The sequence below is a fragment of the Morus notabilis genome, unplaced genomic scaffold (genome assembly GCF_000414095.1).
Source record: "Morus notabilis unplaced genomic scaffold, ASM41409v2 Scaffold1005, whole genome shotgun sequence".
In the NCBI taxonomy this organism is placed as follows: Eukaryota; Viridiplantae; Streptophyta; class Magnoliopsida; order Rosales; family Moraceae; genus Morus; species Morus notabilis.
In genome coordinates this window covers 113,252-133,916 of record NW_010363292.1, presented here as the reverse complement: position 1 = coordinate 133,916, position 20,665 = coordinate 113,252, and the positions used below count along the sequence as shown (strand labels likewise).

The window sequence follows — 20,665 nt, the reverse complement described above, 5'->3', positions numbered from 1 at the left end:
TAGAGGATGCCAATTTTTTTGGCCTCTTGTTTCTTCAAATACAAGCATCAAATTGTGAAACTAAAACAACCGAGAGACAAAATTAATATAATATATTTTAACCTATGTGACGCTTTATGTAAGCCAATTTTATAGGCTTGTTGTTTGTTCGAATATAAGCATCAAATTGTGAAACTAAAACAAGAGAGGCAAAAAAAATTATATAATATATATTATCCTAAAGTTTATTTCAATAAACAGCAGTAGTATCACATCATAATGGGTAAGTAAGATGCTGTAGTTGGCTGGATTTCAATCAATAAATTAGCATACGCTTTAAAAAAAATATATATATATATATATATATATTATTGTCCTATCTAAGAAGTAATTTGGGTTGAGAAGAAATGAAAATGCAAGGAATAATCATAAAAGTCAAATAGTGCCAGCTTTGTTTGAAGGAATTCAATGCACATATATGATTAGTTTTGTCTCTCTTGCAAGTGGCAAGAGAGGACAGTGTAGATTCACAGTGACGTTTTGATATTTTACTTCTTAATTCAACGTCGGTGGAAGAAATAATAAGCTCTCTCATGAGTCATATGATGTAATCCGTGATTGGAGCTTATGCAATACTACTTTGTGATATATATATATATATTAATATAAGTATATATATATATATATGTATATTCCTTTTCTGTTATCAATATTACATTGTATGATTCATGTCATTGGAGGGTAAATTAGCATGGCGTGAAGGCAGCACAATTGTATTACATAATTTTTGGAGCAAGTTTTTCTCACGAACTAGACTACACATTTGATATCTAAATATACTCCTCAACATAAATCGCCTTTTCCGAAATGCTTCTGCTGTTTGCCGCTTGGATACAGATTTTACGTCGATAACTTTTTAGTGCAAAATGCAAATATTGTTTTCTTTTACGTCTATTTGGCTCCACATAACTTTTCTGAAAAGTTGCAACATAAAAAGGCAACCAAATGTGATTCTTGCTCACACTTCAGTTTGACGTTAGAAAGTAGAACCAATTCTTTGGGGGAGGATTACAAATCAATAGACTCGATACTAGAAGGTTCTTGCAGTCGATTTGTCTGTAGCTTTGTATGTTATGGTTCAATGTGGTTTATCCAAAAAAAAAAAAAAAAAAAAAAAAAGGAGAAAAAGGTAAAGAAGACTCAATACTAGAGAGGCCCGACGTGCATGATGTGACAATTCAGATTTTTAAAGGGAAATATACAGGAATGTAGAGCATTTCTTCGACACTATAAAATGTTTGTTCTGAGTTCTATAAATTAACTTAAAGAGGACAAAATTCTAAAAGTGCACAAAACTTAAGAAGTGAGTTTAGCATTTCTATGTGGTTTGAACCGTTCAAAATATGACTTTCGAATTCAGGTGGGGTTATTTGGTATTTTCATAAATATATTGGAGGAAAAATAAAAATGAAATAAAAAACATGGTGAAGAATAAATCGACAGATGCAAATCATAGCATAGACCTGTAGCACCCTGGAGCTAAAATTTGAGATGTTCAATCTTCGATGCATGATATGTTAATTCTTGCTTTTTCCATTTATAAGCTTTGTGCAGTGCTCAAAGTCAAAAGTCCAGCGATTAATACAAATCATTAAATTGTTGAACTGCTCTAAAAGGTTTTTTTTTTTTTTTTTTCCTAGCTGGAATATAAACTGTTGATACATCCAATAAAGAACCAAAATTTTTCCCCAAAGTTTTTTTCATAGCTACTTGTTTTCAAAGGATGGTAATATTTACAGTCAGCAGCGTAAGCAGAAGTAACGGTTTGCCTTGGATTTTGCCCTTCCCAATCAAATGTCAATGCAACAGATGACCTGGTTCACAGCTGCTCTTTCTGAAAACTTGAGCTCCAAACCCAACAAAGAATCACACATGCGATTAGCTTCAAAATTCTACCAAAGACTCAAGATTTAGGCTTCTTTGGCCTCCCTGAATTGGCGGGCTCCGGTTTGCGTTTTATTCCGAGAAAATGTTCAACCTGGAAAATTTACAAAGTTCGTATTACCATAGAAGGCTCACACAACATTGGCGCCCATATGTGGAAATTCAGAATCTATCTCGCATGCATCAATATATACCACATGAAAAAAGTTAACTGACCTTACGATCCCCAAGCATAGGTGTCAAGCCCCCAGGGGGATCCTTCTCAACAGTAGCAAAACCGCTCCGGGGGTCACTGGTTTGCCTGAAACACAAGCAACATGAAAAATAAGAAATTCTTTTTCCTGTGACCCTTCCCGTAAATTCCACAATCAGTATCCAAAAATTAAAGAAAAGAAAAGGCATACCCTGGTTTAACATGTCCACTGAGGACAAGATAGGGCGTCTTCAACTGAGCTTGTGCTTCTCTCATCCTCTCCACAGACTGTGATGGTGTATCTGAACTCTTCATCTGCTTCAATTTCAATTCTTCCTGGTATTGCTTCATGCGCTTTTCTTGTTTCATTTTTCCAGGTCCCTTCCCATGGAACTTATGAGAAATAATCCGAAAAGCTTCCTTCGGAGTCAACTGTTAAAAACAAGGAAATAACTTAACAGAACACAAGGAAATAACTTAATAGAACATAAATGACTCTTCATGATCGTTAGATAAGCAAAGACCTAAAATATATATATAATCACCACATGTTAAGTTTCTTTTTTCAATAAATTGGTAAAATACAGTTGATAAGACACAACTTCAACTCACCGTCATATAGAAATGAGATTATCCGGGTATATGGATAAGTGATCAGTGGAAGACAGTATATTTTCAGTCCATATATTAATAGAAATATTACTATATATAAGACCACCTCAAATACTTGTTTTAGTTTCAATTATAAAGGAATATTTTTTTAATTGTAATTTATCGCTGTAAAATCATTCCTTATCTTGCATCTCAGTTTGCACAAAACAAACAAATAGATGTGTTGCGTTCTATAAAAAAGTATCGTAAAATCCAAATACTGTGATAATCAAGCATTATAGCTGGCAAATAATAAGCATATGTGCCTCAAATTCACAAATGCTACATAAGCATGTCAGACCATATATAACTGAGCATATAGGATGACACAGGCACAGCCAATAAGAATGAGATACTTACAATACGCCCAAACTCGTCTGTCCTCTCTATACGGATGTCCTTTTCTTCATAGACCTTAGATGCGCGAGTCTCCTTTGAATAGCTCGAAGAGGATGTACGGGTTCCATCCTTCTTTGGATGGACTTGTTGGCCTGGCTCATCATCATCTACGATGCCAACAAGTTTGCTCTTCTTTTTGTCCATATTTCTGCCACCCCAGTCGATACTTTCTTTAAGTGTCCCTCTCTCTTTAAGCAGCTTCAGCGCACCTGATAATCCTTTTCCAACTGCAACTTCATGGATAATCCCATCTGGAACTATCTCCTCCTCCTCCTCTTTACTAGGGTGTTCATCGTTATTGGTCTCTTTAACTTCAGTCCAGCCACCAGGCTCATTCTTTATTTCCTCATTATAAGCTTTAGGTTCCTCATCTTCATCCATAAAAACATCTTCATTGTCGGGCTTTTGGGCTTCTGAAAAAGCAACAAAAAGAAATAATTTCTTTCCAACTATACATTTAATGCAATATTACTAAAAATCTCCTCAAGCCTGAAATATCGAAACATAATCCAAAGGCAGGAGATAAAAAATTTCGAACCCGGTCCAGGCTAAAATATAAACTCATTTCGCATAACATTAATAGATATTAGGCAATAGATCCATGTAGCATAAATAGCTTTCATAGTGGTAGATAAATTTAGTAAGAATACACGTAGAAAAGTACCTTCTTCAAGTTGGAGACCCCAGACAAATTCTTCCATTTCTGTAAAGACAACCTTGTTTTCCTGCGACTCCCCAGAAGGATTTTGTTCATCTGCAGGCTGACTGTTGGCAATGGTTGCTGCAAGCAATGCAACAGCCTCAGGACCAGATGGTGTCTCCTTGTCTTCCTTTTTGACAGCTATTTTCCTCGCTCTCTCTACAGCTTTATGAAAATCTTCATCATCATCCGCAAAAACTAGATTCTCCTCTTCTTCTAATTTGACAGGAAGAGTTTGTTCCAATCGTAGTGATTTTGATGCTTCATCTGCCTTAGCGAAAGCTGTCTTGTATGCATTATTCCTCCTTTCAGCCTCAGCTCTATCTTGCTCCTCTCTAATCACCTGCCTCTTCGGATCATTCCGAGAACCAAGATCACCAACACCCAGCCCTGCAGAGACTGCTTCTGCCTCAAGGGCGTCAATATCTAGCTTATCCTTCTTCCGCAAGGATTTCTTTTTCTTAGGCTTTTTGAACTGCATCATTTCTTCAGAAGTGTAGTAATCTGATGAGACTTTTCCAGGGAAACTGAGATCTTCAAAGCGTGAGTTTGTAGAAGCGCCCTGTAACCTTCTACGAAGCTAACAATACAAGAGAAAAACTTCATGAGAAAAAGTGATTTTCTGTAAGCCAAAAATCACTTTATGAACGTAAAGAGAAAGTTAAGAGGGACCCCCCCTCCACACACTCACACACAACAACAACAACAACAACAACAACAACACACCACATTTTTTGGAAGCAGAAAATTTTACTGACAGGAACAACAAGTACAAACAGAAAAGTCAAGAAACCCTTAAAAAAGAAAAAGCGGAAAGAAAACAAAATGTAAGAAATATAAGAAATAGAAACTAACAGACAATATACTTGCACGGGGGGAAAAACTTGGGTAAAAGCTAAGAAGTGCCTCAGATAAATAAATTCTGTCTTTGGATATCGATAGTGAAAATTTACCTCTTCTAATTTCTTCTCTGCTTCACTAGTAATGCGTCCTCTTTCATCTATAGTTACCCCCTGAAGAGAAGTACCAATAACTAGATCAACATTTTTCACATAGCCTAAATTTGAGGAAACAAGATAGCATAAATGAAAGAAGGAAAAAGAAACTTTAAGACTGGAAGTAAACATGATATCTACTAAAAAGAATACTAACCACATCTGTGGATGGATCATCATACTGTGGAAGCATTTTCCTCTCTGAGTTTGGGTCATCATTAAACCTGAATACCAGAATGCGTGTCAGTAGCTAATATTGAGAAACATGATTACTTGCTTTGGTTCACACAATACAACTTATTCCCACTGTAACAGTCTTACTCATCACTATAGATCATATCTCATATCAATATGTTTTTCCAGCACATTTATAAGCTAACCTATGGACACAATAAAACTAAAAGAATCTTACTTATCAACATATATCCCCACTTTCTTTTTTGCTGCTTTGTAAGCCTCATCTCGCCTCTTCTGCTCTCCAATTTCCACATTCTCAAGCATATCAATCTCTGTCACATCAGGAAAAAATGCTCTCTTACATAAAAATTGCCATGCCGTCAGAGGGCACCTATTTGCTGGAAAGTAAAGAAGTAATTTCAAAGTTTCACCTAGATTAATGTCGCCATCAGCTAGAATATTCTGATCTTTGAGCGTCAAAACAACTGCACCACCTTCCATTACTTTGTCGATCCCATGAAGAACTTTAACCCCTGCTAGATTATCTGAAAAGATTTTTGAAATAAAGTTTAATAAGTCTGATCAAATTACTTAAATTTCTTGCTATAACATAAGTCATTCAACCAAAACACGTGACACATTGACTGAGATGGTTCCCCAGCTGGTGCTTGTATCAATATCTCTAACACCATGGTGGACCATAACGCACCACCAGGTTTACAACAAGAAAGATATACAGGCACTTGTTGTTCGTAAAAACTAAAACCATGTCCTTAATGATCTCTTTTTGGTGCTTTGACATCATTACAAAATTTAGCAAGTCCATGGAACAAAATGTGGCTGTCTATAAATTATAACTAACACATATCGCATAATCAAAGTCCAATAAAACAAAATAAATAAAATAAAATCCTTTTTATCTATGTAGAACAACTAGTTACCATAAGTTGCAGGGAAAAAAATATCAAAGTGAAATAGAATCTTACAATGTTGGGTTGTTGTCTCTTCATCTTCACTATCTTCTTGAACAATATTGTCCTGACAAAATCAAAACCACATAATTAAACATAAAGTTAACATAAGGTGAAGATTAAACGTCTCAAAATACAATGCAAGGAAACACTACTAGAAGATGCACTAACCTGCTCCTCGAAAATCTTAGACAGCTGCAAAGCTTTCTCTTTTTCATCATTCTTTTTCTCCTCAAGCTTGCGGCTTTTATTCACCCATGCTAAAACTTCAGGAACATCTTCTGTTTTCTTCTTTGATCTTTCTTGTTTCATCCTTACCAGAAATATAGCGAAAGCAAGAAACATTACACATGTTTTTCAGAGGAAAAGATTTATCTTCAAGTCTGTAATAGCATTCACTCTAGATTGCACAAAAAAAAAATAAATAAATAATAAGTTAACAAGAATCAATATAATAATATATTAACTTGCTTACTTCAAGATGCGTTTCTCGAGCTCTGTTGTTGTTAGGTGTGCTTTATGTGAAATGTCGTGAGTAATCTGTTCACCATCTATATACTGCGAAACATTCCCTTGCTTAGCTTCTCTATCCTTCTTATTATCGTCATCCAGCTTAGTTTTATCATCTCTTCCCCCATCCTTGCCCAACTCGTAATCTTCCTCTACACTTTTCTTGCTTACTCTATCTCTTGACTTCTCCTTATCTTGATCTGCCTCCCTCTCCTTCTCTTTAATCTTCTCTTTCGCCTTCTCTTTCTCTTTATCTGTATCCTTGTAATTTTCTCTCCCTTTCTCCCTGTCTCTATGTTTCTCTCTCTCTCGCTCTCGATCTTTTTCCCGTCCCTTGTCCCTTTCCTTTTCCCTTTCTTTATCCCTGTCGTTGTTCTTCTCCTTTCCCCTCTCCTTATCCCGTCCTCGATCACTATCCTTTTCAACATCCCTCTCCTTCTCGCGGTCTTTTTCTTTCACTCGATCTTTTCGATCTCTATCCCTTTCACGCTCTTTTTCTCTGTTTTTTTCTCGATCATGATCTTTCTCTCTAACCTTACTTTCTCTGCTTCTATCCTTGTCCCGCTCATCTCTATCATCCTTCCTCTTATCCCGCTCATCTCTATCATCCTTCCTCCTCTCCCTAGCAAAACCCCGCTCCTTTTCTACATCTCTAGCCTCTTTCACTCTTTCCATCAAGACGTCATCACTGCTCCTCTTCGACCTTTCTCGTTCTTTACTTCTATGATCTTTTTCTTCCCCTCGACTGCTTTTCTTCCTATCCTTGATATGATTAGGAGATTCATCTCGATCATCTCTCTCTTCACGTTGCTCATACCTCGATTCAGACCATTCCATGTCCATGAAGACTCAAGATGTTGAACTTGTCAACAAAATTAGGATCTCGGCAACAAATTTCTTCTATCAAAACGACAATATTAACAATCAGACAAAAGATTTCGTAAAAAGTAAGCAAAATATAGGGAAAAAGAGAGCTTTTTACAGGAAAATCGAATTTCAAGAGCTGTACACTTTTTCTAGAATCAGAAAAGCTCCATTTTAACAGATTAGTCGACACTTTCAATCCCAGTTAATTTTATGAATCGCGACAAATTGAAAATTTGTTTTCCTCAGCTAACTTAATGGAAAAAGAAATCACGTTTTCTATACTAAAATTTCTTCCATATTTTCTTCCTCCAGTGAAATCCAAATTCCAAACTGAGCCTATGATTTGAGGAAATCAAATCCATTTAAAGTATACATCTCACAAAAATTACATGAAATCGAAAACCTGTGAAAAGAAAAAAAAATGGGGAAAAACGAACTGGAAAATCTAAGAAGATGATTCATACCTGGTAATTTTATGTGAGCAGAAATTAACAATGACGAAACTGAGATAAAGAGTGTAGAATTAGGGTTTACAGAAAATTTCAATTGAAACTCAGGGAATTTCTAGGGATTTACTTCGGAGCAAGTGGACTACCGCTCTTTTTCCTTCGCAAAGGTAAAAGTGAAGTGAATAAGGGAACATGCTTCCTATCTCAATATGACACCGTACGTCGTTTTTTCAAACGCAACTTTGACGTCGTTTAAGTTAAACGACGTGTCCTAATCATACACATAAGCGACATGTCGCTTTTACTCTAGCGAACCACAAAATTCGGCACATTAGGGCTGGCAATTCAGGTAGGGACACGACGACACGACTCGAAATTCACACGAAATTAACAGTAAGGCTGTAAGAAATCACCCCGAACCCGACGAACTCGGCCGAGCCGAGCCGACCCTACCCGAAAATCACGGGTTTCTAATTTTTTATTTAATTTTCGGTTTGAATTATACCTAACCCGTACTGCGCGGGTAGGGGCGCGGGGTGGGGTTACATGAACCCGGGGTAACCCTACCCGGCCGAACATGTTCAAAGTAGGTAAAACAATGTTCAACACTTCAAATTCTTACTTTCATAAGTTTATGGACTTTATGCTTTTAAACTGTTAACTTATTTATGTTTTGGATTCACGATTTGTGGAAAAAATGCTTGTATGCCATAGTTGTTGAATTAGGACATTCTTTATTTATATTGGAAGTGTTTGATTTCAAAGTGAGTGTTTTAATTGTTCACCTTGCATTTAGACCCCCTATTGAAGGAAAAACATGTTATGTTTGATAATGATTTCTTATGTAACAAGCACAGATTAATTGACTAAAAAGTGATCATGTGGTCCTTGAGATCACTCTTACTTTATGCATATTGTGATATGAGTTATTAGTCTTTATATTTTATTATGCCGCAATTTTGTTGTGTAATTATTTACTACAATAGTATTTGCATATATCATTTATTGCTCATTTACTACAATAGTATTTTATCATTTATTTGCATATAAGAGCCTCCTAGATTAAAATTGATGAAGTCATAGATTAAAATTGGTTTTCACCAACCCGAGTAGCCCGACCCTACCCGATGTCACCCGAAAGGTTGCGGGTTTGTAGACTTAAGAGAGTGTCGCGGCCCAAAATTTTCTCAACCCGCACTAGTCGGGTAGGCTCAATTTTTCGGCTCAACCCTACCCTACCCGACCGATTTACACCCCTAATTAACAGGTTTGGGTTTATCATAAATAGGTTCATGTTAAAATCAGGTTGAACCCGCGAAACACGATTAAATAACGTATCATTTTCATGTTGACCTGCCAACCCGCAATAACCCATTTATTAAACGTGTCATATTTGGGTAACACGATTATATAACCCATTTGTTACCTGTTTATTACCTAGGTTAAAAATGTTTCAGCATTTATAAGTTCCTACTTCCTAATCTCGCAAGTCACAGCCGCCCAAGCTCAACATTCCAAAGTCCAACCCCCTGTCTCTCGACTCTCCTCTCCTTCGACTTCCACTCTCTCTTAACTCTCCTCTCCATCGCCTGAGCTCTTAGTCCACCGGAGGACCACCGCCTGAGCTCTCAATCCACCGGAGGAGCACCGCTTCTCTCAATCCAGACCCACCCACCCTCGCCCTCACCCACCTTCGCCGCTTCTTCTTCTTCTTCTTCTTTCCTCTCCGCCTCATTCTTTCTGGACCCTCCACTCTCTCCGTCAAAATTGGCCTTGGGGAGCAAATTCTTTGCTTGGGGAACGGATTCAGCCTTCAACAGGTATTTCCCCTGCCCATTTTTTGTTTTTATTTTGATGATTTAATTTGAGCTATGGTTTGCTTGGGGAACGGATTCGGCCTTGGAGAGTAATTGGAATATGCTAAATGTGAAATTATGAACTTTTTAACTCTGTTTGGAGTTGATTAGAAACATTGAGCGTGGTCTAACAAAATCAAGGACGAACTTAGCTTCTTTTTATTTTGGTTGGTTCTTGTGTTGGTGTGAGCTGATTTTTCAGTCCACGTGATTAAAGTGAGTTTGTTTGGGATCATGGATTTGTAATTCAATAAATATCTTACTTTTCATAGACATTGCGGGGAAGTAGTGTTGCAGTGATTTTATGAGCTTTGTTGAACCTTTGTGTTGAAACATTTTACACCGAAAGAATTGCACATGTGATTCTAGCAGGAGTATGTGAGGAAGTGACAGGTAAATCGTTGAAAGTTAGTTTTATGGAGAGTCAATTGGTTAGAATGAATCAAGGTTTAGAATTGTTTATCTACTTTAGAGTTAATTCATGCATGTGAACTGTGACTTGATCGTGTTTTCTGGTTATCAAATTATTTATTTAATCTTAAAAACCTATCATTGCATTCATAATTAAACGAGGGCCGTGGTAAAGAGCAATTGGAATATGCTCTTTTCATCCACAATTAAACTAATGTTTAAGTAATATTTTATTTTGTGTAGATTAATTTAACACAATGGAAATTGATCTTGAGTCAATTGAGTCTCAAAGTGTGGATGTTGAGGTTGAAGAGATTGATGGATTGACTTTGAATACCAAAACTCAAGGCGTTAAACTCTAGAAAAGAAAAAGGAAGCTGACCTCAAAAGTTTGGAGTCACTTTGTTCATCTTCCTCTGGGTCTGAACAAGAAATTGAAGGCCAAGTGCAAACATTGTAACTCTGTGTACCTCGCGGACAGCAAGTACGAAACTGGTAATCTGAAATGACATCTTGTGAATTGTCTGAAAACCTCCTACCGTGATATAGGGCAGATGCTCATTGCCCAAGAAGCTGGTGCAATGACACTTGGTAGAGGTAAGTATGATCCCGAAAAATTTCGTGAGTTAGTTGTCATGCATGATCTACCTTTTAGTTTTGTTGAATATGCGGGAATAAGGTCTCTATTTCAGTACTTGCACCCTCAAATTCAATTGGACTCTAGAAATACTGCAAAGGCTTACGCTTTAAAGTTTTACAAGAAGGAAAAGCTTCGAATTAAATGCATGTTAGAGGCTACTCTAGGTAGAATTAGCTTTACTTCTTATGCATGGAGTTCTTTGACTAGTGATGGATATGTTTGTCTCACTGCGCATTTCATAGATAAGAATTGGAACTTGCAGAAAATAGTGTTAAACTTTAGTTTTATGCCACCCCCACATAGTGGCGTTGCTTTGTCTAAAAACTTTATGGTTTTTTGAGTGACTGGGGAATTGAGAATAAGGTGTTTAGTGTGACATTAGATAATGCTTCTGTGAATGGGGTTTCTGTTGACATGTTAAGAGAGCAACTAGTTGTGAAAGGGGTTCTTGTACACAATGGCAATCTATTTCCCATGCGATGTTGTGCACAAATACTAAATTTAGTTGTTCAAGAGGGTTTGAAGCAGATTGATGATTCTATTGTTAAGATCCGTGATAGTGTCAAATATGTCAAGGGACCCCAAGTGAGGAAGCAAAAGTTTTAGATTGTGTGAAGTTAGTTGCAATTGGTGATAAGAAATGGTTGCGTTAAGATGTACCAACTAGGTGGAACTCGACATATCTTATGCTTGAAAGTGCTCTTTACTATCGCCGTGTATTTCAACATTTAGAGTTGAGTGATTCAAACTACAAGCATTGTCCTTCTAGTGCCGAGTGGGATAAAGTTGAAAAGATTAAAACTTTTTTGAAGTTGTTCTATGATGCAACTCTTAAATTTTCTAGAACAAAGTATCCCACTGCCAACTTGTACTTCCCTTCCATTTGGCATTGTTGCTTCATGTTGAAACAATATTCAGAAGGTGATGATGAGTACTTAAAGTATATGGCAACAGCAATGTGGGGCAAGTTTCAAAAGTATAGGTCTCAATTCCATCTTACCTTGGCTTTAGCATGTGTTCTAGATCCTCGTTTTAAGCTTGGGCTTGTTGAGTTCAGTTACAAAAAGCTTTATGGAGATGATTGTCTTGAATGCATATCAATGAGGAGTAAGTTGTACTCTATTTTTGAAGAGTACAAAAAAAAAGGATTCAACTAGCCAAAAGACCAATGCTTTTGAATCTTTTATGATGGAAAAAGAAGAAAATAATGATGTGGATGCTATATTCAAGGTAATTCCTCTATTTATTAGTAATGCGGATGCTCTATGCTTATGTCTGCTTGTGTATTCTTATCATATCTCCTTCTCATTTTGTAAGAATTTGATGAGATGTCTTCAGTTGAGTCTACTACCGCATCACAGAAATCAGAGCTTGACCTTTATTTGGATGAGCCAAGACTGGCTAGGACCGCGGAGCTTGATATCCTTTCCTTTTGGAAATCAAACCAATTTCGATATCCAGCACTAGTTTCTATGGCTTGTGATATATTGGCTATCCCTGTTTCAACAGTTGCTTTTGAAGCTACATTTAGTGTTGGTAGTGAGTTCTTAATTCATTTCGTAGCTCACTTAAACCGAAGATAGTTGAAGCACTTGTTTGTACCAAAGATTGGTTATATAGAGACAAAAGTGGTTTCAAACTTATTTAAATTATGTATATTTCCTATATTGATTTTGAACTAACTTGTATCTATATATATTTATTTTCGTGTAGATTTCAATAAAAAGGTGGAGGATCTTACACAAGATATCTTCAACTTTTCATTAAAAGAATAGGAGCCTTTCTCACAGGGATCAACTTCTCCTGAACGTAATGATGTACTTAGAGTCCCCCCACTGCAACAAATTATTTAAATGTTTAATTATTAATCATGTATGTTTGTTTTCTAATTTGTGAGACTTTTATGTGTTTATTTTTTAATTTGTGAGAGACTTTCATGTGTTTGTTTTAATTTTAAATTTAGATTATGTAATGTCTTTATATCATGTTAAACAGGTTGAGAAACATGTTCAGAAATAGGTTCTGAAATAGGTTCAAAAATATGTTAACACAACCTATTAATCACTTGTTTCATAAACGTGTTGGCAGGTCTAATTAACGGGTTGACACGACACGTTTACGACCTGTTTCATAAACGTGTTGGCAGGTAATCAACGAGTTGACACGATACGTTTACGACCTGTTTAATAAACGGTTTAATCGTGTCGTGTCGTGTCAACCCGCTAATATGTTTGGATATTGTATTTTGACACAATTAATAAACAGGTCGTGTTCGTGTCAACTGAGGGGTTCAACACGACACGAACACGATCCGTTAACACGAATTATCACCCCTACGGCACATAAATCGCGTGTTTTACTATAAGGAGGATCCCTTGGTGACGTCGTGCGAGAAGAGACAAGAGATGGAGATAGGGTTCCCATTTATTTTTTTATCGATTTAAATTTTTAATTTTAATTAAAAATTATTATTAAAAATTATATTTAATTTTTTTTATTATAATAAAAAATTCTCTTATAAAATTATATTTTAACTCGAATCGCCGTTGATAAAGAAGGCAAGAGATTAACCTTGAGATAAAGAATAGTATTGGTATTTTTATACCTGAAAGTAGTAGTATGTAAAAGAAAGGGAGATAGAGCCAAAGAGCATTTTTAGGGGTGGATGGTTAAAATAGTAGCACGCTTTTAAGATTACCAGAAATGATAGATATAAATTGAATCTTACACTCCAAAATTCCCAAAACACCCTCTGCCCCTCACTTTCACCCTGAAGCGATCATCTGTACGCTTCTCCTGTGATGACGACGAGGCTGGCGGCACACCGGCAATGAGGCATGCTCAAGTGAACGGCGATATCGGATCGTTAACGACACCGTCGTGGAGGCAAGCCCGTATACCGGCAATACCACTATCCTCGCTTCTTCGGCTCGAGCAGAGCCCGTATTCCGGCGAGAGCCGAGAGGAGAGAGAAACAGAGGGAGGTCAGGCCAATGAGACAGATCTCCAACGTCAGGAAGGCGGCATCAGAGAGAGATTGAGGAGAGAAAGCAGATTGACGGCGGCAGGAAGAGATGGGGGGGAGAGAGAGAGATGGCAAGAGAGGGAGGGAGACGAGAAAAATTTTAGGAAATTGTGGTGGGTAGCATTATTTAATCAGCTCTTTTCTGGCCGAAATTTTTTTATTTTATGAAAATGATAATTTTGTTTACGTAGTGATTAACTAATAAACCACAGTCAAGTTTACAATCAATCATAATTGATTAATTTATTATTAATTTATTAATAGTTTAACATTAATAAATATGTAATTTATTGATTAAAATTAATTAATTACTTATTAATTTTAGTTAATTATTAATTAATATTGATTAATAACAAAGAATAATTAAGTTAATCTATGATAAATTTAAGTCAATCAGTGATTGACCACTGAATTAATTAATAATTGACCGCTAAATTAATAAAAACGGTCATTTTTATAATTTTGTAAAACCTCAATGAAATCTCAAAATTTTTTGTGTTCAGGGTTTCATGAATAGGTAGTTCAAATAGGAGCAATTTTGGTAGTTTATGATAAGATGACTAGAATTTGTTACAAATATGCTCTTTACTAAATTTTAATTAAGATTTTGCTATTTACCGCATTTGTATATATGAGATTTGCTATGTGTTGTATTTTCGGAAATAGTAGAAAATAGGTCAATATGAAAAGTTTAAGAAAGTATATAGGCCAATTTTTAGTTATAGAAATTAATAGGTCATAACTTGTCAAATTATGGTTAATTACCAGATAAGTTATAGACAAACCTGTCAAGTTATGGTTCATAGCCAGACAAGTTATGGACAAAAATCGTGATTTATGGACAATAATTTATCAAGTTATGGTTCATAACCAGACAAGTTATGAACAAAAACAGTAATTTGACCTATTTATTAACTTATGTAAACTATTGGCCTATTAATTTTAATTCATCTCAAGTCTTGGTCTATTTTTCTCTTTCTCCCTTGTATTTTCTCTGAAAGAAAAACTGAACATTTTTCCTTTTAGGAAAAAAAAAAAAAAGAAGAAGCAAACATCTGCTATTTCTCCTTATGAGTGAGAAAGTTGTGTATCCTAGATTACCCTTCTTAGATCATGAACAAGACTGCTCATAACTTGTGTTATTGGTCTTTTACCTCTTACTCTGATGCTTTCTTGTTGATTTGTATCTTACTCTGATGCTTTCTTGTTGGTTTGTAAGAAGAATTCTCGGCATTGATGTTGGCTTGTGAAAAAAAAAAAAAAATACATTATGGTTGTAAAAATAAAACGATATATTTACAAAACTAAAATATTCAAGTGTTGGTATCGTGTAATGCATGAGTACATTTGCAAATTTTACTATGTTATTATTTTGTTAAGGTTGTAATTTTTGAATATTGAAATCGCAAAATAAAATGATTACTTAAGAACTAACAGCAATACTGCAAGCTATGCCTTCTCCGACGATCATTTCTTACTTCTAGGATGGTTTTCTCAGTTGTGGTAAACTTTCTACCCTTTTTTATTTTCTTTTTGCTGAATCTTCTTGAGCTTGCCATAGAAATTTGTTATTCATAAACGTTCCCGTCATTTTTGTTTACATAATGATGACGTTGAAGGAGGCAATTCTTCCAACGGACGATAATAAATAATTAGACCATTCAAAAACTCTTCACCAGATGGTGACATTAGGCCACAATACAATACCACACTAAATGGCCTAATTAGGAGTATAAATTAAGCTCAGTACCGCATATGGAGAATCTAGTTATTCATCCGCATTATCTGTGTGTAAATCGATACATTCAAATACAACTATCTAAAAGCGGTGTTCCTCTAATTCACTTCACCACACTGATACAATGACCAGTTAGTGACTCACTGCTCGACATGCAAAATTGTCCTTTAATCCACGTATCTCCATCAGTACAGGAAAACAAATTATCCACGTATATCGACATGCAAGATTTAAATAATTCGTGATCTACAGCTCAAATTATCCATCAGTACAATATCTATAGCAATCTACAATCCACGTATAACAATTGTTCCAGAACTCGTCAAGGGGAAAACGAAAAAGAAAAGAAAACCCAATTTTTTTGACAACCATTTTAACAGTTATAGCTGTACATCAAAAATGAAATACTAAAATGAAAATCGGGGGAGGGAGGGAAGACGGACGGGATAAGATGAAGCATGCAAACTGAAAGCATAGTTCCTAGACTTCTGGTACAGCCTTTTCGTATCAAGTTCATAATATTTGATTTATTACAAAAGCTAATCAAATGATTCTAAAGAAAGTGGAAGACTAGTTGGGGGAAAAGAAAAAAGTGGAAACCTGAAACAAACATCATTCGTATATGGAAGAAAGATACCCCAAACTCGAGGAACAGAGAAAAACAAATGTTCTCTTCCTTCGTGCTTATCAGTCAGTGTTTCCTATTGTTTTGACGCCGCACCAAACACCTCTTTGTAGCATATGGGGCAGGCCTAAAAAGCATGAAAGATTGTCAGCTGAATTTCAGGCTGGGATAATAACGATAAACCACTTGTTTGATATTTGTTAAATCTGAAAGGCCAAGTGTTTTACCTTGTTGATGCTAAGCCATCTGGTGCCACAACCAGCATGGTAGACGTGCTTGCATGGTAAAGTGATTCGGCGGTCACCTCGTTTATATTCCATCTGGCAAATCACACATCTACGTGCAACAGAGGGGAAAAAAAAAAAAAAATGTTTAAAGAATGGGTTTTAAAAAAAAAAAAAAATGTTTAAAGAATGGGTTTTAAAAAAAAAAAAAAACATGTTTAATGAATGGTTTATAAAAAATAAAAAATAAAAATTGCAACTTTATATCCATTTCCATACATGTAACTCAGTCCAACATTTCTACAGATATATTGTAAGATAAAATCTCAAAACCGATCTTTTAGTTTCTCTCTCATTTTATTTGATTTATGTTCATCTCCTGCCAACTAAAATAACACAGCCCCTCCAAACTTATGGCCTGATCTCCTATACTGCTAATTCATTGTACAGCTAACAATTTTTTGAATTTTTACTTAATACTGATTTAGGTCCAGGAATACAATGCAAACTTGAATAGGTACAGGTGAAAGGGATGAAGAGTTCCAGAAAACAGAAAAATCTAAATTTCAAGCATACACAACTCGAATGCTAGCAATTCCAAAGTTCAAATTTTTACCTCTCATTTCGTGACTTCTTTCTCGAGAAGAAGCTACACTTGTATTTTGAGACTGGAAGCAAAGCAATCATCTCTTGCGAAAGACCTCGACTTTGAGTTCCAACTGCCTCACCCAACTCGAGTAATTCCTGAACGTGAAAGACCTCCAACTTTGTATTACTCATCATTTATCATATAAATAATAGTATTAGAACAATTCATCCAAAAAAAAGGTATTAGAATAAAGAGGGAAGAAAATAGAGCAACTTCTTGGCATATAACAAATCGCAATTCGCACATATCAAAGAACCCAGCCAAGGAATATTATCTGATTGGCCAAAATTTTGCCTTCAAGCAACCTCAAACAATATCTAGTGACCAAAACATCTAAAGTCAAATCTGAGCCAGAATATAAACTACATTTCAAAGTGCAATTTATTTCAATTAAGAAGTGAATTTATTCAATCATTTTCAATTGCATTTTTATAAATTCAGACAACTTGTGTTCAAAAGTTTTCTTCTTCCACATGACATGATTTCAGTGCAAGATTATCAACTGTCCCATAATCATAAGGGGAAAAAAAATACATACAATCAGATTAATATAAGTAAGACATGCATGAATCAAGAGGATGGGCATGTTGCAGATCTTTTCAAGCTCTAACCTCGTAAGTCATATTATCAGGATCAATATTATCTTGCCAAATGACCTGCATAATTCCCGAAGAAAAATGATTCAGTTCATCAAGATGTTCAACCATCACAGGATTGATTCAAAAGAAAATGACAAGTATGCAAGTTACAACAATAATCTAGAACAAACAATTTTGGACAGAAGCAGAGTGAACATATTTTTGGAAGGAAATTTGTTTGTGTTTAGAGAGAGAGAGAGAAACTATTCATGTGAGCTACATACCTGATAATCATGAGAACTGTGATGTCTCCTTGGACCTGAAAAGTGAAAGATACTTGAGAGACAAGTTTAATTTTCGTATATTCTAAGAGGCAAAAAGATACCATCGAAGGACAGTTGAGGTGAATATAGAATAGTGCGAAGTCATTAGGTTTTAGAAAATAGTAGAAATATAAATGACCAGAAATTAAGAATTTCTCTGAGAAACTCTTAAAAAGCTGAGCTTTTTAAGTTTCAACTAAAACAGCCGATTTTCCTCTCTCATAAAAATGCTACTATTTTCTCGGGTACACCAAAAAGTTTGCAAATGAACTACTTGAAATGATATAATAGTCCTCTTCCCTTTTCATTTCAACAAAAACCGTCCAGCATCAGTAAAACCCATTTATGCCGCTGAACCGAAGGCACCAACAACTGGCCAAGTAAAAAAAAAAACACATGCCTGATCTAGTATTTACTGCAGTCAAATTTTTATTTTGGCTTATGAAAGGACTCCTGAATGACAGAATTACTACAAACTCTGAAACCAATATAGGCAAAAGAACTCACATTCTACAGGATTGCCACGTGTATTAATATTTGCATTTCCTTCCCACTCTGAATTTGCTGCCGCAGACTGGTCATTGGTCATTGTTGAAGAGTTCTCTGAGGGCCTTCTGTACTCATCATTTCGCAGCTCGAAATCATGCACCCCATAAGTGTGTGGGACATCATAATACAAACCGCTCCCGGGTTCAGATAACCCAAACTTGTAAAAACTAGTACTTGGGGAAGGATACACACTATCCTATAAAAGAAAATAAAAGAAAAAAAAGAAAGAAAAAAAAAAAAAAAGAGTAGGAACATCTTAACTTTGCTTAAGTAATGAAATAGTTAAGAGTGTCAGGTAACACTTAAGGTTCAATGAATTACTGGCAGTAAGAAAGTAAATAATAACATAACTTAAAAGTAACAATAAAAGCTTAGAACAATCCTGCTTTCAACATCTATAGCTGATCACTAAGTAAATTAAATTAATCCTGCAAATCTATTTTGCAATATAAGAAAAAAAAAAAATATATATATATATATATATAGGTATCATTCAAACAACTGAAATCCAATACGTAATCCTATAAGCTATTGAGAATATCTTCACTGAAATCATAACAAGTAATATTCACAGAGATTTCAAAAGAAAGTACCTGAGCATGTGAAGCACCAGAAAAAATGAAATTCACATGCTCATACGTAAGGCCTTCAAAATATTCCATAAAGCTACCCGCTGAGCTGTAAGGATAACTAGTATTAACGTAATGAACCTCCATGTGTGGGTTCCAACTCATTTTTAACGACTAAACTGTAACACCAAAATACAACAGATCAGAACCAAAATCTAAAACATCGCAGTGACATTAACATGAAAAGTCACAAATAGAGCCATCAACCTGATCTATCGACAAATTCACGTCTCCAAAAGGACTGAACAAAAACAAAATCAAACAGGAGAAAACGCCGATCGGCTCTGTGTTTTTCTGCAATTCCTGCAAATTTAAACCAAAACTCAAATTACCTAAAAGTAAACTAAAGAGCTTCGGCATGCAAATTGTAAGAAGCGAAGAAACCAATAATGCATCCAGATTCTTCACAAACTATGACTAATTACATTACAAAAAGGCTCTTTTACTTTATAAAAGTAAAAATCAACAAAGAAAATAACTTTCAAAGGAATTTTCCAGAAAATTAAATATGAACATTTGACGGTCATCTTTGCTGAAATTATTTGCTTAAACCAGAAAATTAGATAAAGAATGAATCAGATCAATGTCAGGATAATAAAAATTCCGGCTTTAATTCTGCAAATTTCCTATTGGCAATGAAGAAATCGTAGACGCAATTCAGAGAAAGAAACTAAGCAGACAGAATCAATTAATCAAAATTTCTTCGATCAATTAGCAAACGAAACTAGAGGCGATTCCTTCATTTCCTCCATTTAATTCAAACGCAAGAGACAAAATTTTCCTTCATTTCTTCAAGTTTTCCGCACAATCAAACGCAAAAAGAAAGTCTGCGAATACCTCATTACAGAATGCCGATATCCAACATCCATCAATATACGAGAAAGAGAAAAAAGAACTAGAAGAGAAAACCGCCACGCCGAGAAAATCTGGTCTGCTGCAGTTTGAGAACCAAATTTTCTCGGGAAAATGCGAGATACGGAGAGAGCAAAGCTCTTGACGGATCAGAGCAATATAAAGAAAACAAACAAAAACAAGAAAATGAAAATGAAAACAAAAGAAATGATAAATAAAACAAATACAAGAGGAAGAATGATTCCAAAAGAGTGAAACTGAGGGATTAAAGAACCGACATTGATCGCTTTTCTGCGTAGGAATAGCTTCCGATTGTTTACGAGAAGGAATAGCTTTCCATTCGATGAGATGAGATGAGAGGGAATAATCGCCTTCTTTCTTTCTCTCTCTCTCTCTCTCTCTTGACGAACACAAATAGAAAAGATGAGAGGGAATAATCGCCTTCTTTCTTTCTCTCTCTCTCTCTCTCTCTTTTCTATTTGTGTTCGTCTGTTTTAAGCAGAGAGAGAGAGAGAGAGAGAGAGTGGGTTTGCAGATACACGCGAAGTCCGTTGGAAGAGAGAGAGAGAGAGAGAAATTGGGATCGGGTGTCACGCGTCATACGATAAAAAAGGCTGACTCATTAAAAACCATTCCTCTGTTTTTCCCTGCTTTAACAGTTGCCCGTCTTTTCTTTGGCTACCTTCCTTACCCACCCACCACCTTTCTCTCTTCCTAATTTTATTCTTATA

General features: G+C 35.6%; 3 protein-coding genes across 6 annotated transcripts; 1 reads left to right on the top strand and 2 right to left on the bottom strand.

Moving 5' to 3' along the window:
• Positions 1 to 1,550: 1,550 nt before the first annotated feature.
• LOC21398384 (SART-1 family protein DOT2) lies at positions 1,551 to 7,987 on the bottom strand. 2 transcript variants are annotated; one of them, XM_024169445.1, is made up of 13 exons: positions 7,851 to 7,987; positions 6,485 to 7,419; positions 6,181 to 6,322; positions 6,025 to 6,076; positions 5,470 to 5,583; positions 5,274 to 5,370; positions 5,019 to 5,085; positions 4,820 to 4,879; positions 3,831 to 4,446; positions 3,128 to 3,579; positions 2,328 to 2,548; positions 2,140 to 2,224; positions 1,551 to 2,017 (listed from the first exon to the last, which is right to left on the bottom strand). In XM_024169445.1, the coding sequence occupies exons 2-13, from the start codon at positions 7,360 to 7,362 to the stop codon at positions 1,943 to 1,945; spliced, it is 2,859 nt and encodes a 952-aa protein (XP_024025213.1). In that variant the 5' UTR covers positions 7,363 to 7,419; positions 7,851 to 7,987; the 3' UTR covers positions 1,551 to 1,942. The 2 variants fall into 2 exon arrangements, with proteins under 2 accessions (XP_024025213.1, XP_010102332.1); XM_010104030.2 differs by having other exon boundaries at positions 6,485 to 7,416.
• Positions 7,988 to 10,656: 2,669 nt separating this feature from the next.
• Positions 10,657 to 12,325, top strand: LOC112092693 (zinc finger BED domain-containing protein RICESLEEPER 2-like). The gene is made up of 4 exons (XM_024169453.1): positions 10,657 to 10,959; positions 11,106 to 11,341; positions 11,410 to 11,849; positions 12,060 to 12,325. The coding sequence occupies exons 1-4, from the start codon at positions 10,657 to 10,659 to the stop codon at positions 12,323 to 12,325; spliced, it is 1,245 nt and encodes a 414-aa protein (XP_024025221.1).
• A 3,438-nt stretch (positions 12,326 to 15,763) lies between these two features.
• LOC21398382 (E3 ubiquitin ligase BIG BROTHER) lies at positions 15,764 to 20,343 on the bottom strand. 3 transcript variants are annotated; one of them, XM_024169482.1, is made up of 9 exons: positions 20,213 to 20,343; positions 19,290 to 19,385; positions 19,047 to 19,201; positions 18,412 to 18,649; positions 17,866 to 17,900; positions 17,615 to 17,659; positions 16,971 to 17,098; positions 16,358 to 16,466; positions 15,764 to 16,257 (listed from the first exon to the last, which is right to left on the bottom strand). In XM_024169482.1, exons 3-9 carry the CDS (start codon positions 19,185 to 19,187, stop codon positions 16,207 to 16,209), a joined length of 747 nt encoding a protein of 248 aa, XP_024025250.1. In that variant the 5' UTR covers positions 19,188 to 19,201; positions 19,290 to 19,385; positions 20,213 to 20,343; the 3' UTR covers positions 15,764 to 16,206. The 3 variants fall into 3 exon arrangements, with proteins under 3 accessions (XP_024025250.1, XP_024025252.1, XP_024025251.1); XM_024169484.1 differs by having other exon boundaries at positions 19,047 to 19,131; positions 20,213 to 20,342; XM_024169483.1 differs by lacking the exon at positions 20,213 to 20,343 and adding an exon at positions 19,920 to 20,105.
• Positions 20,344 to 20,665: the final 322 nt, after the last annotated feature.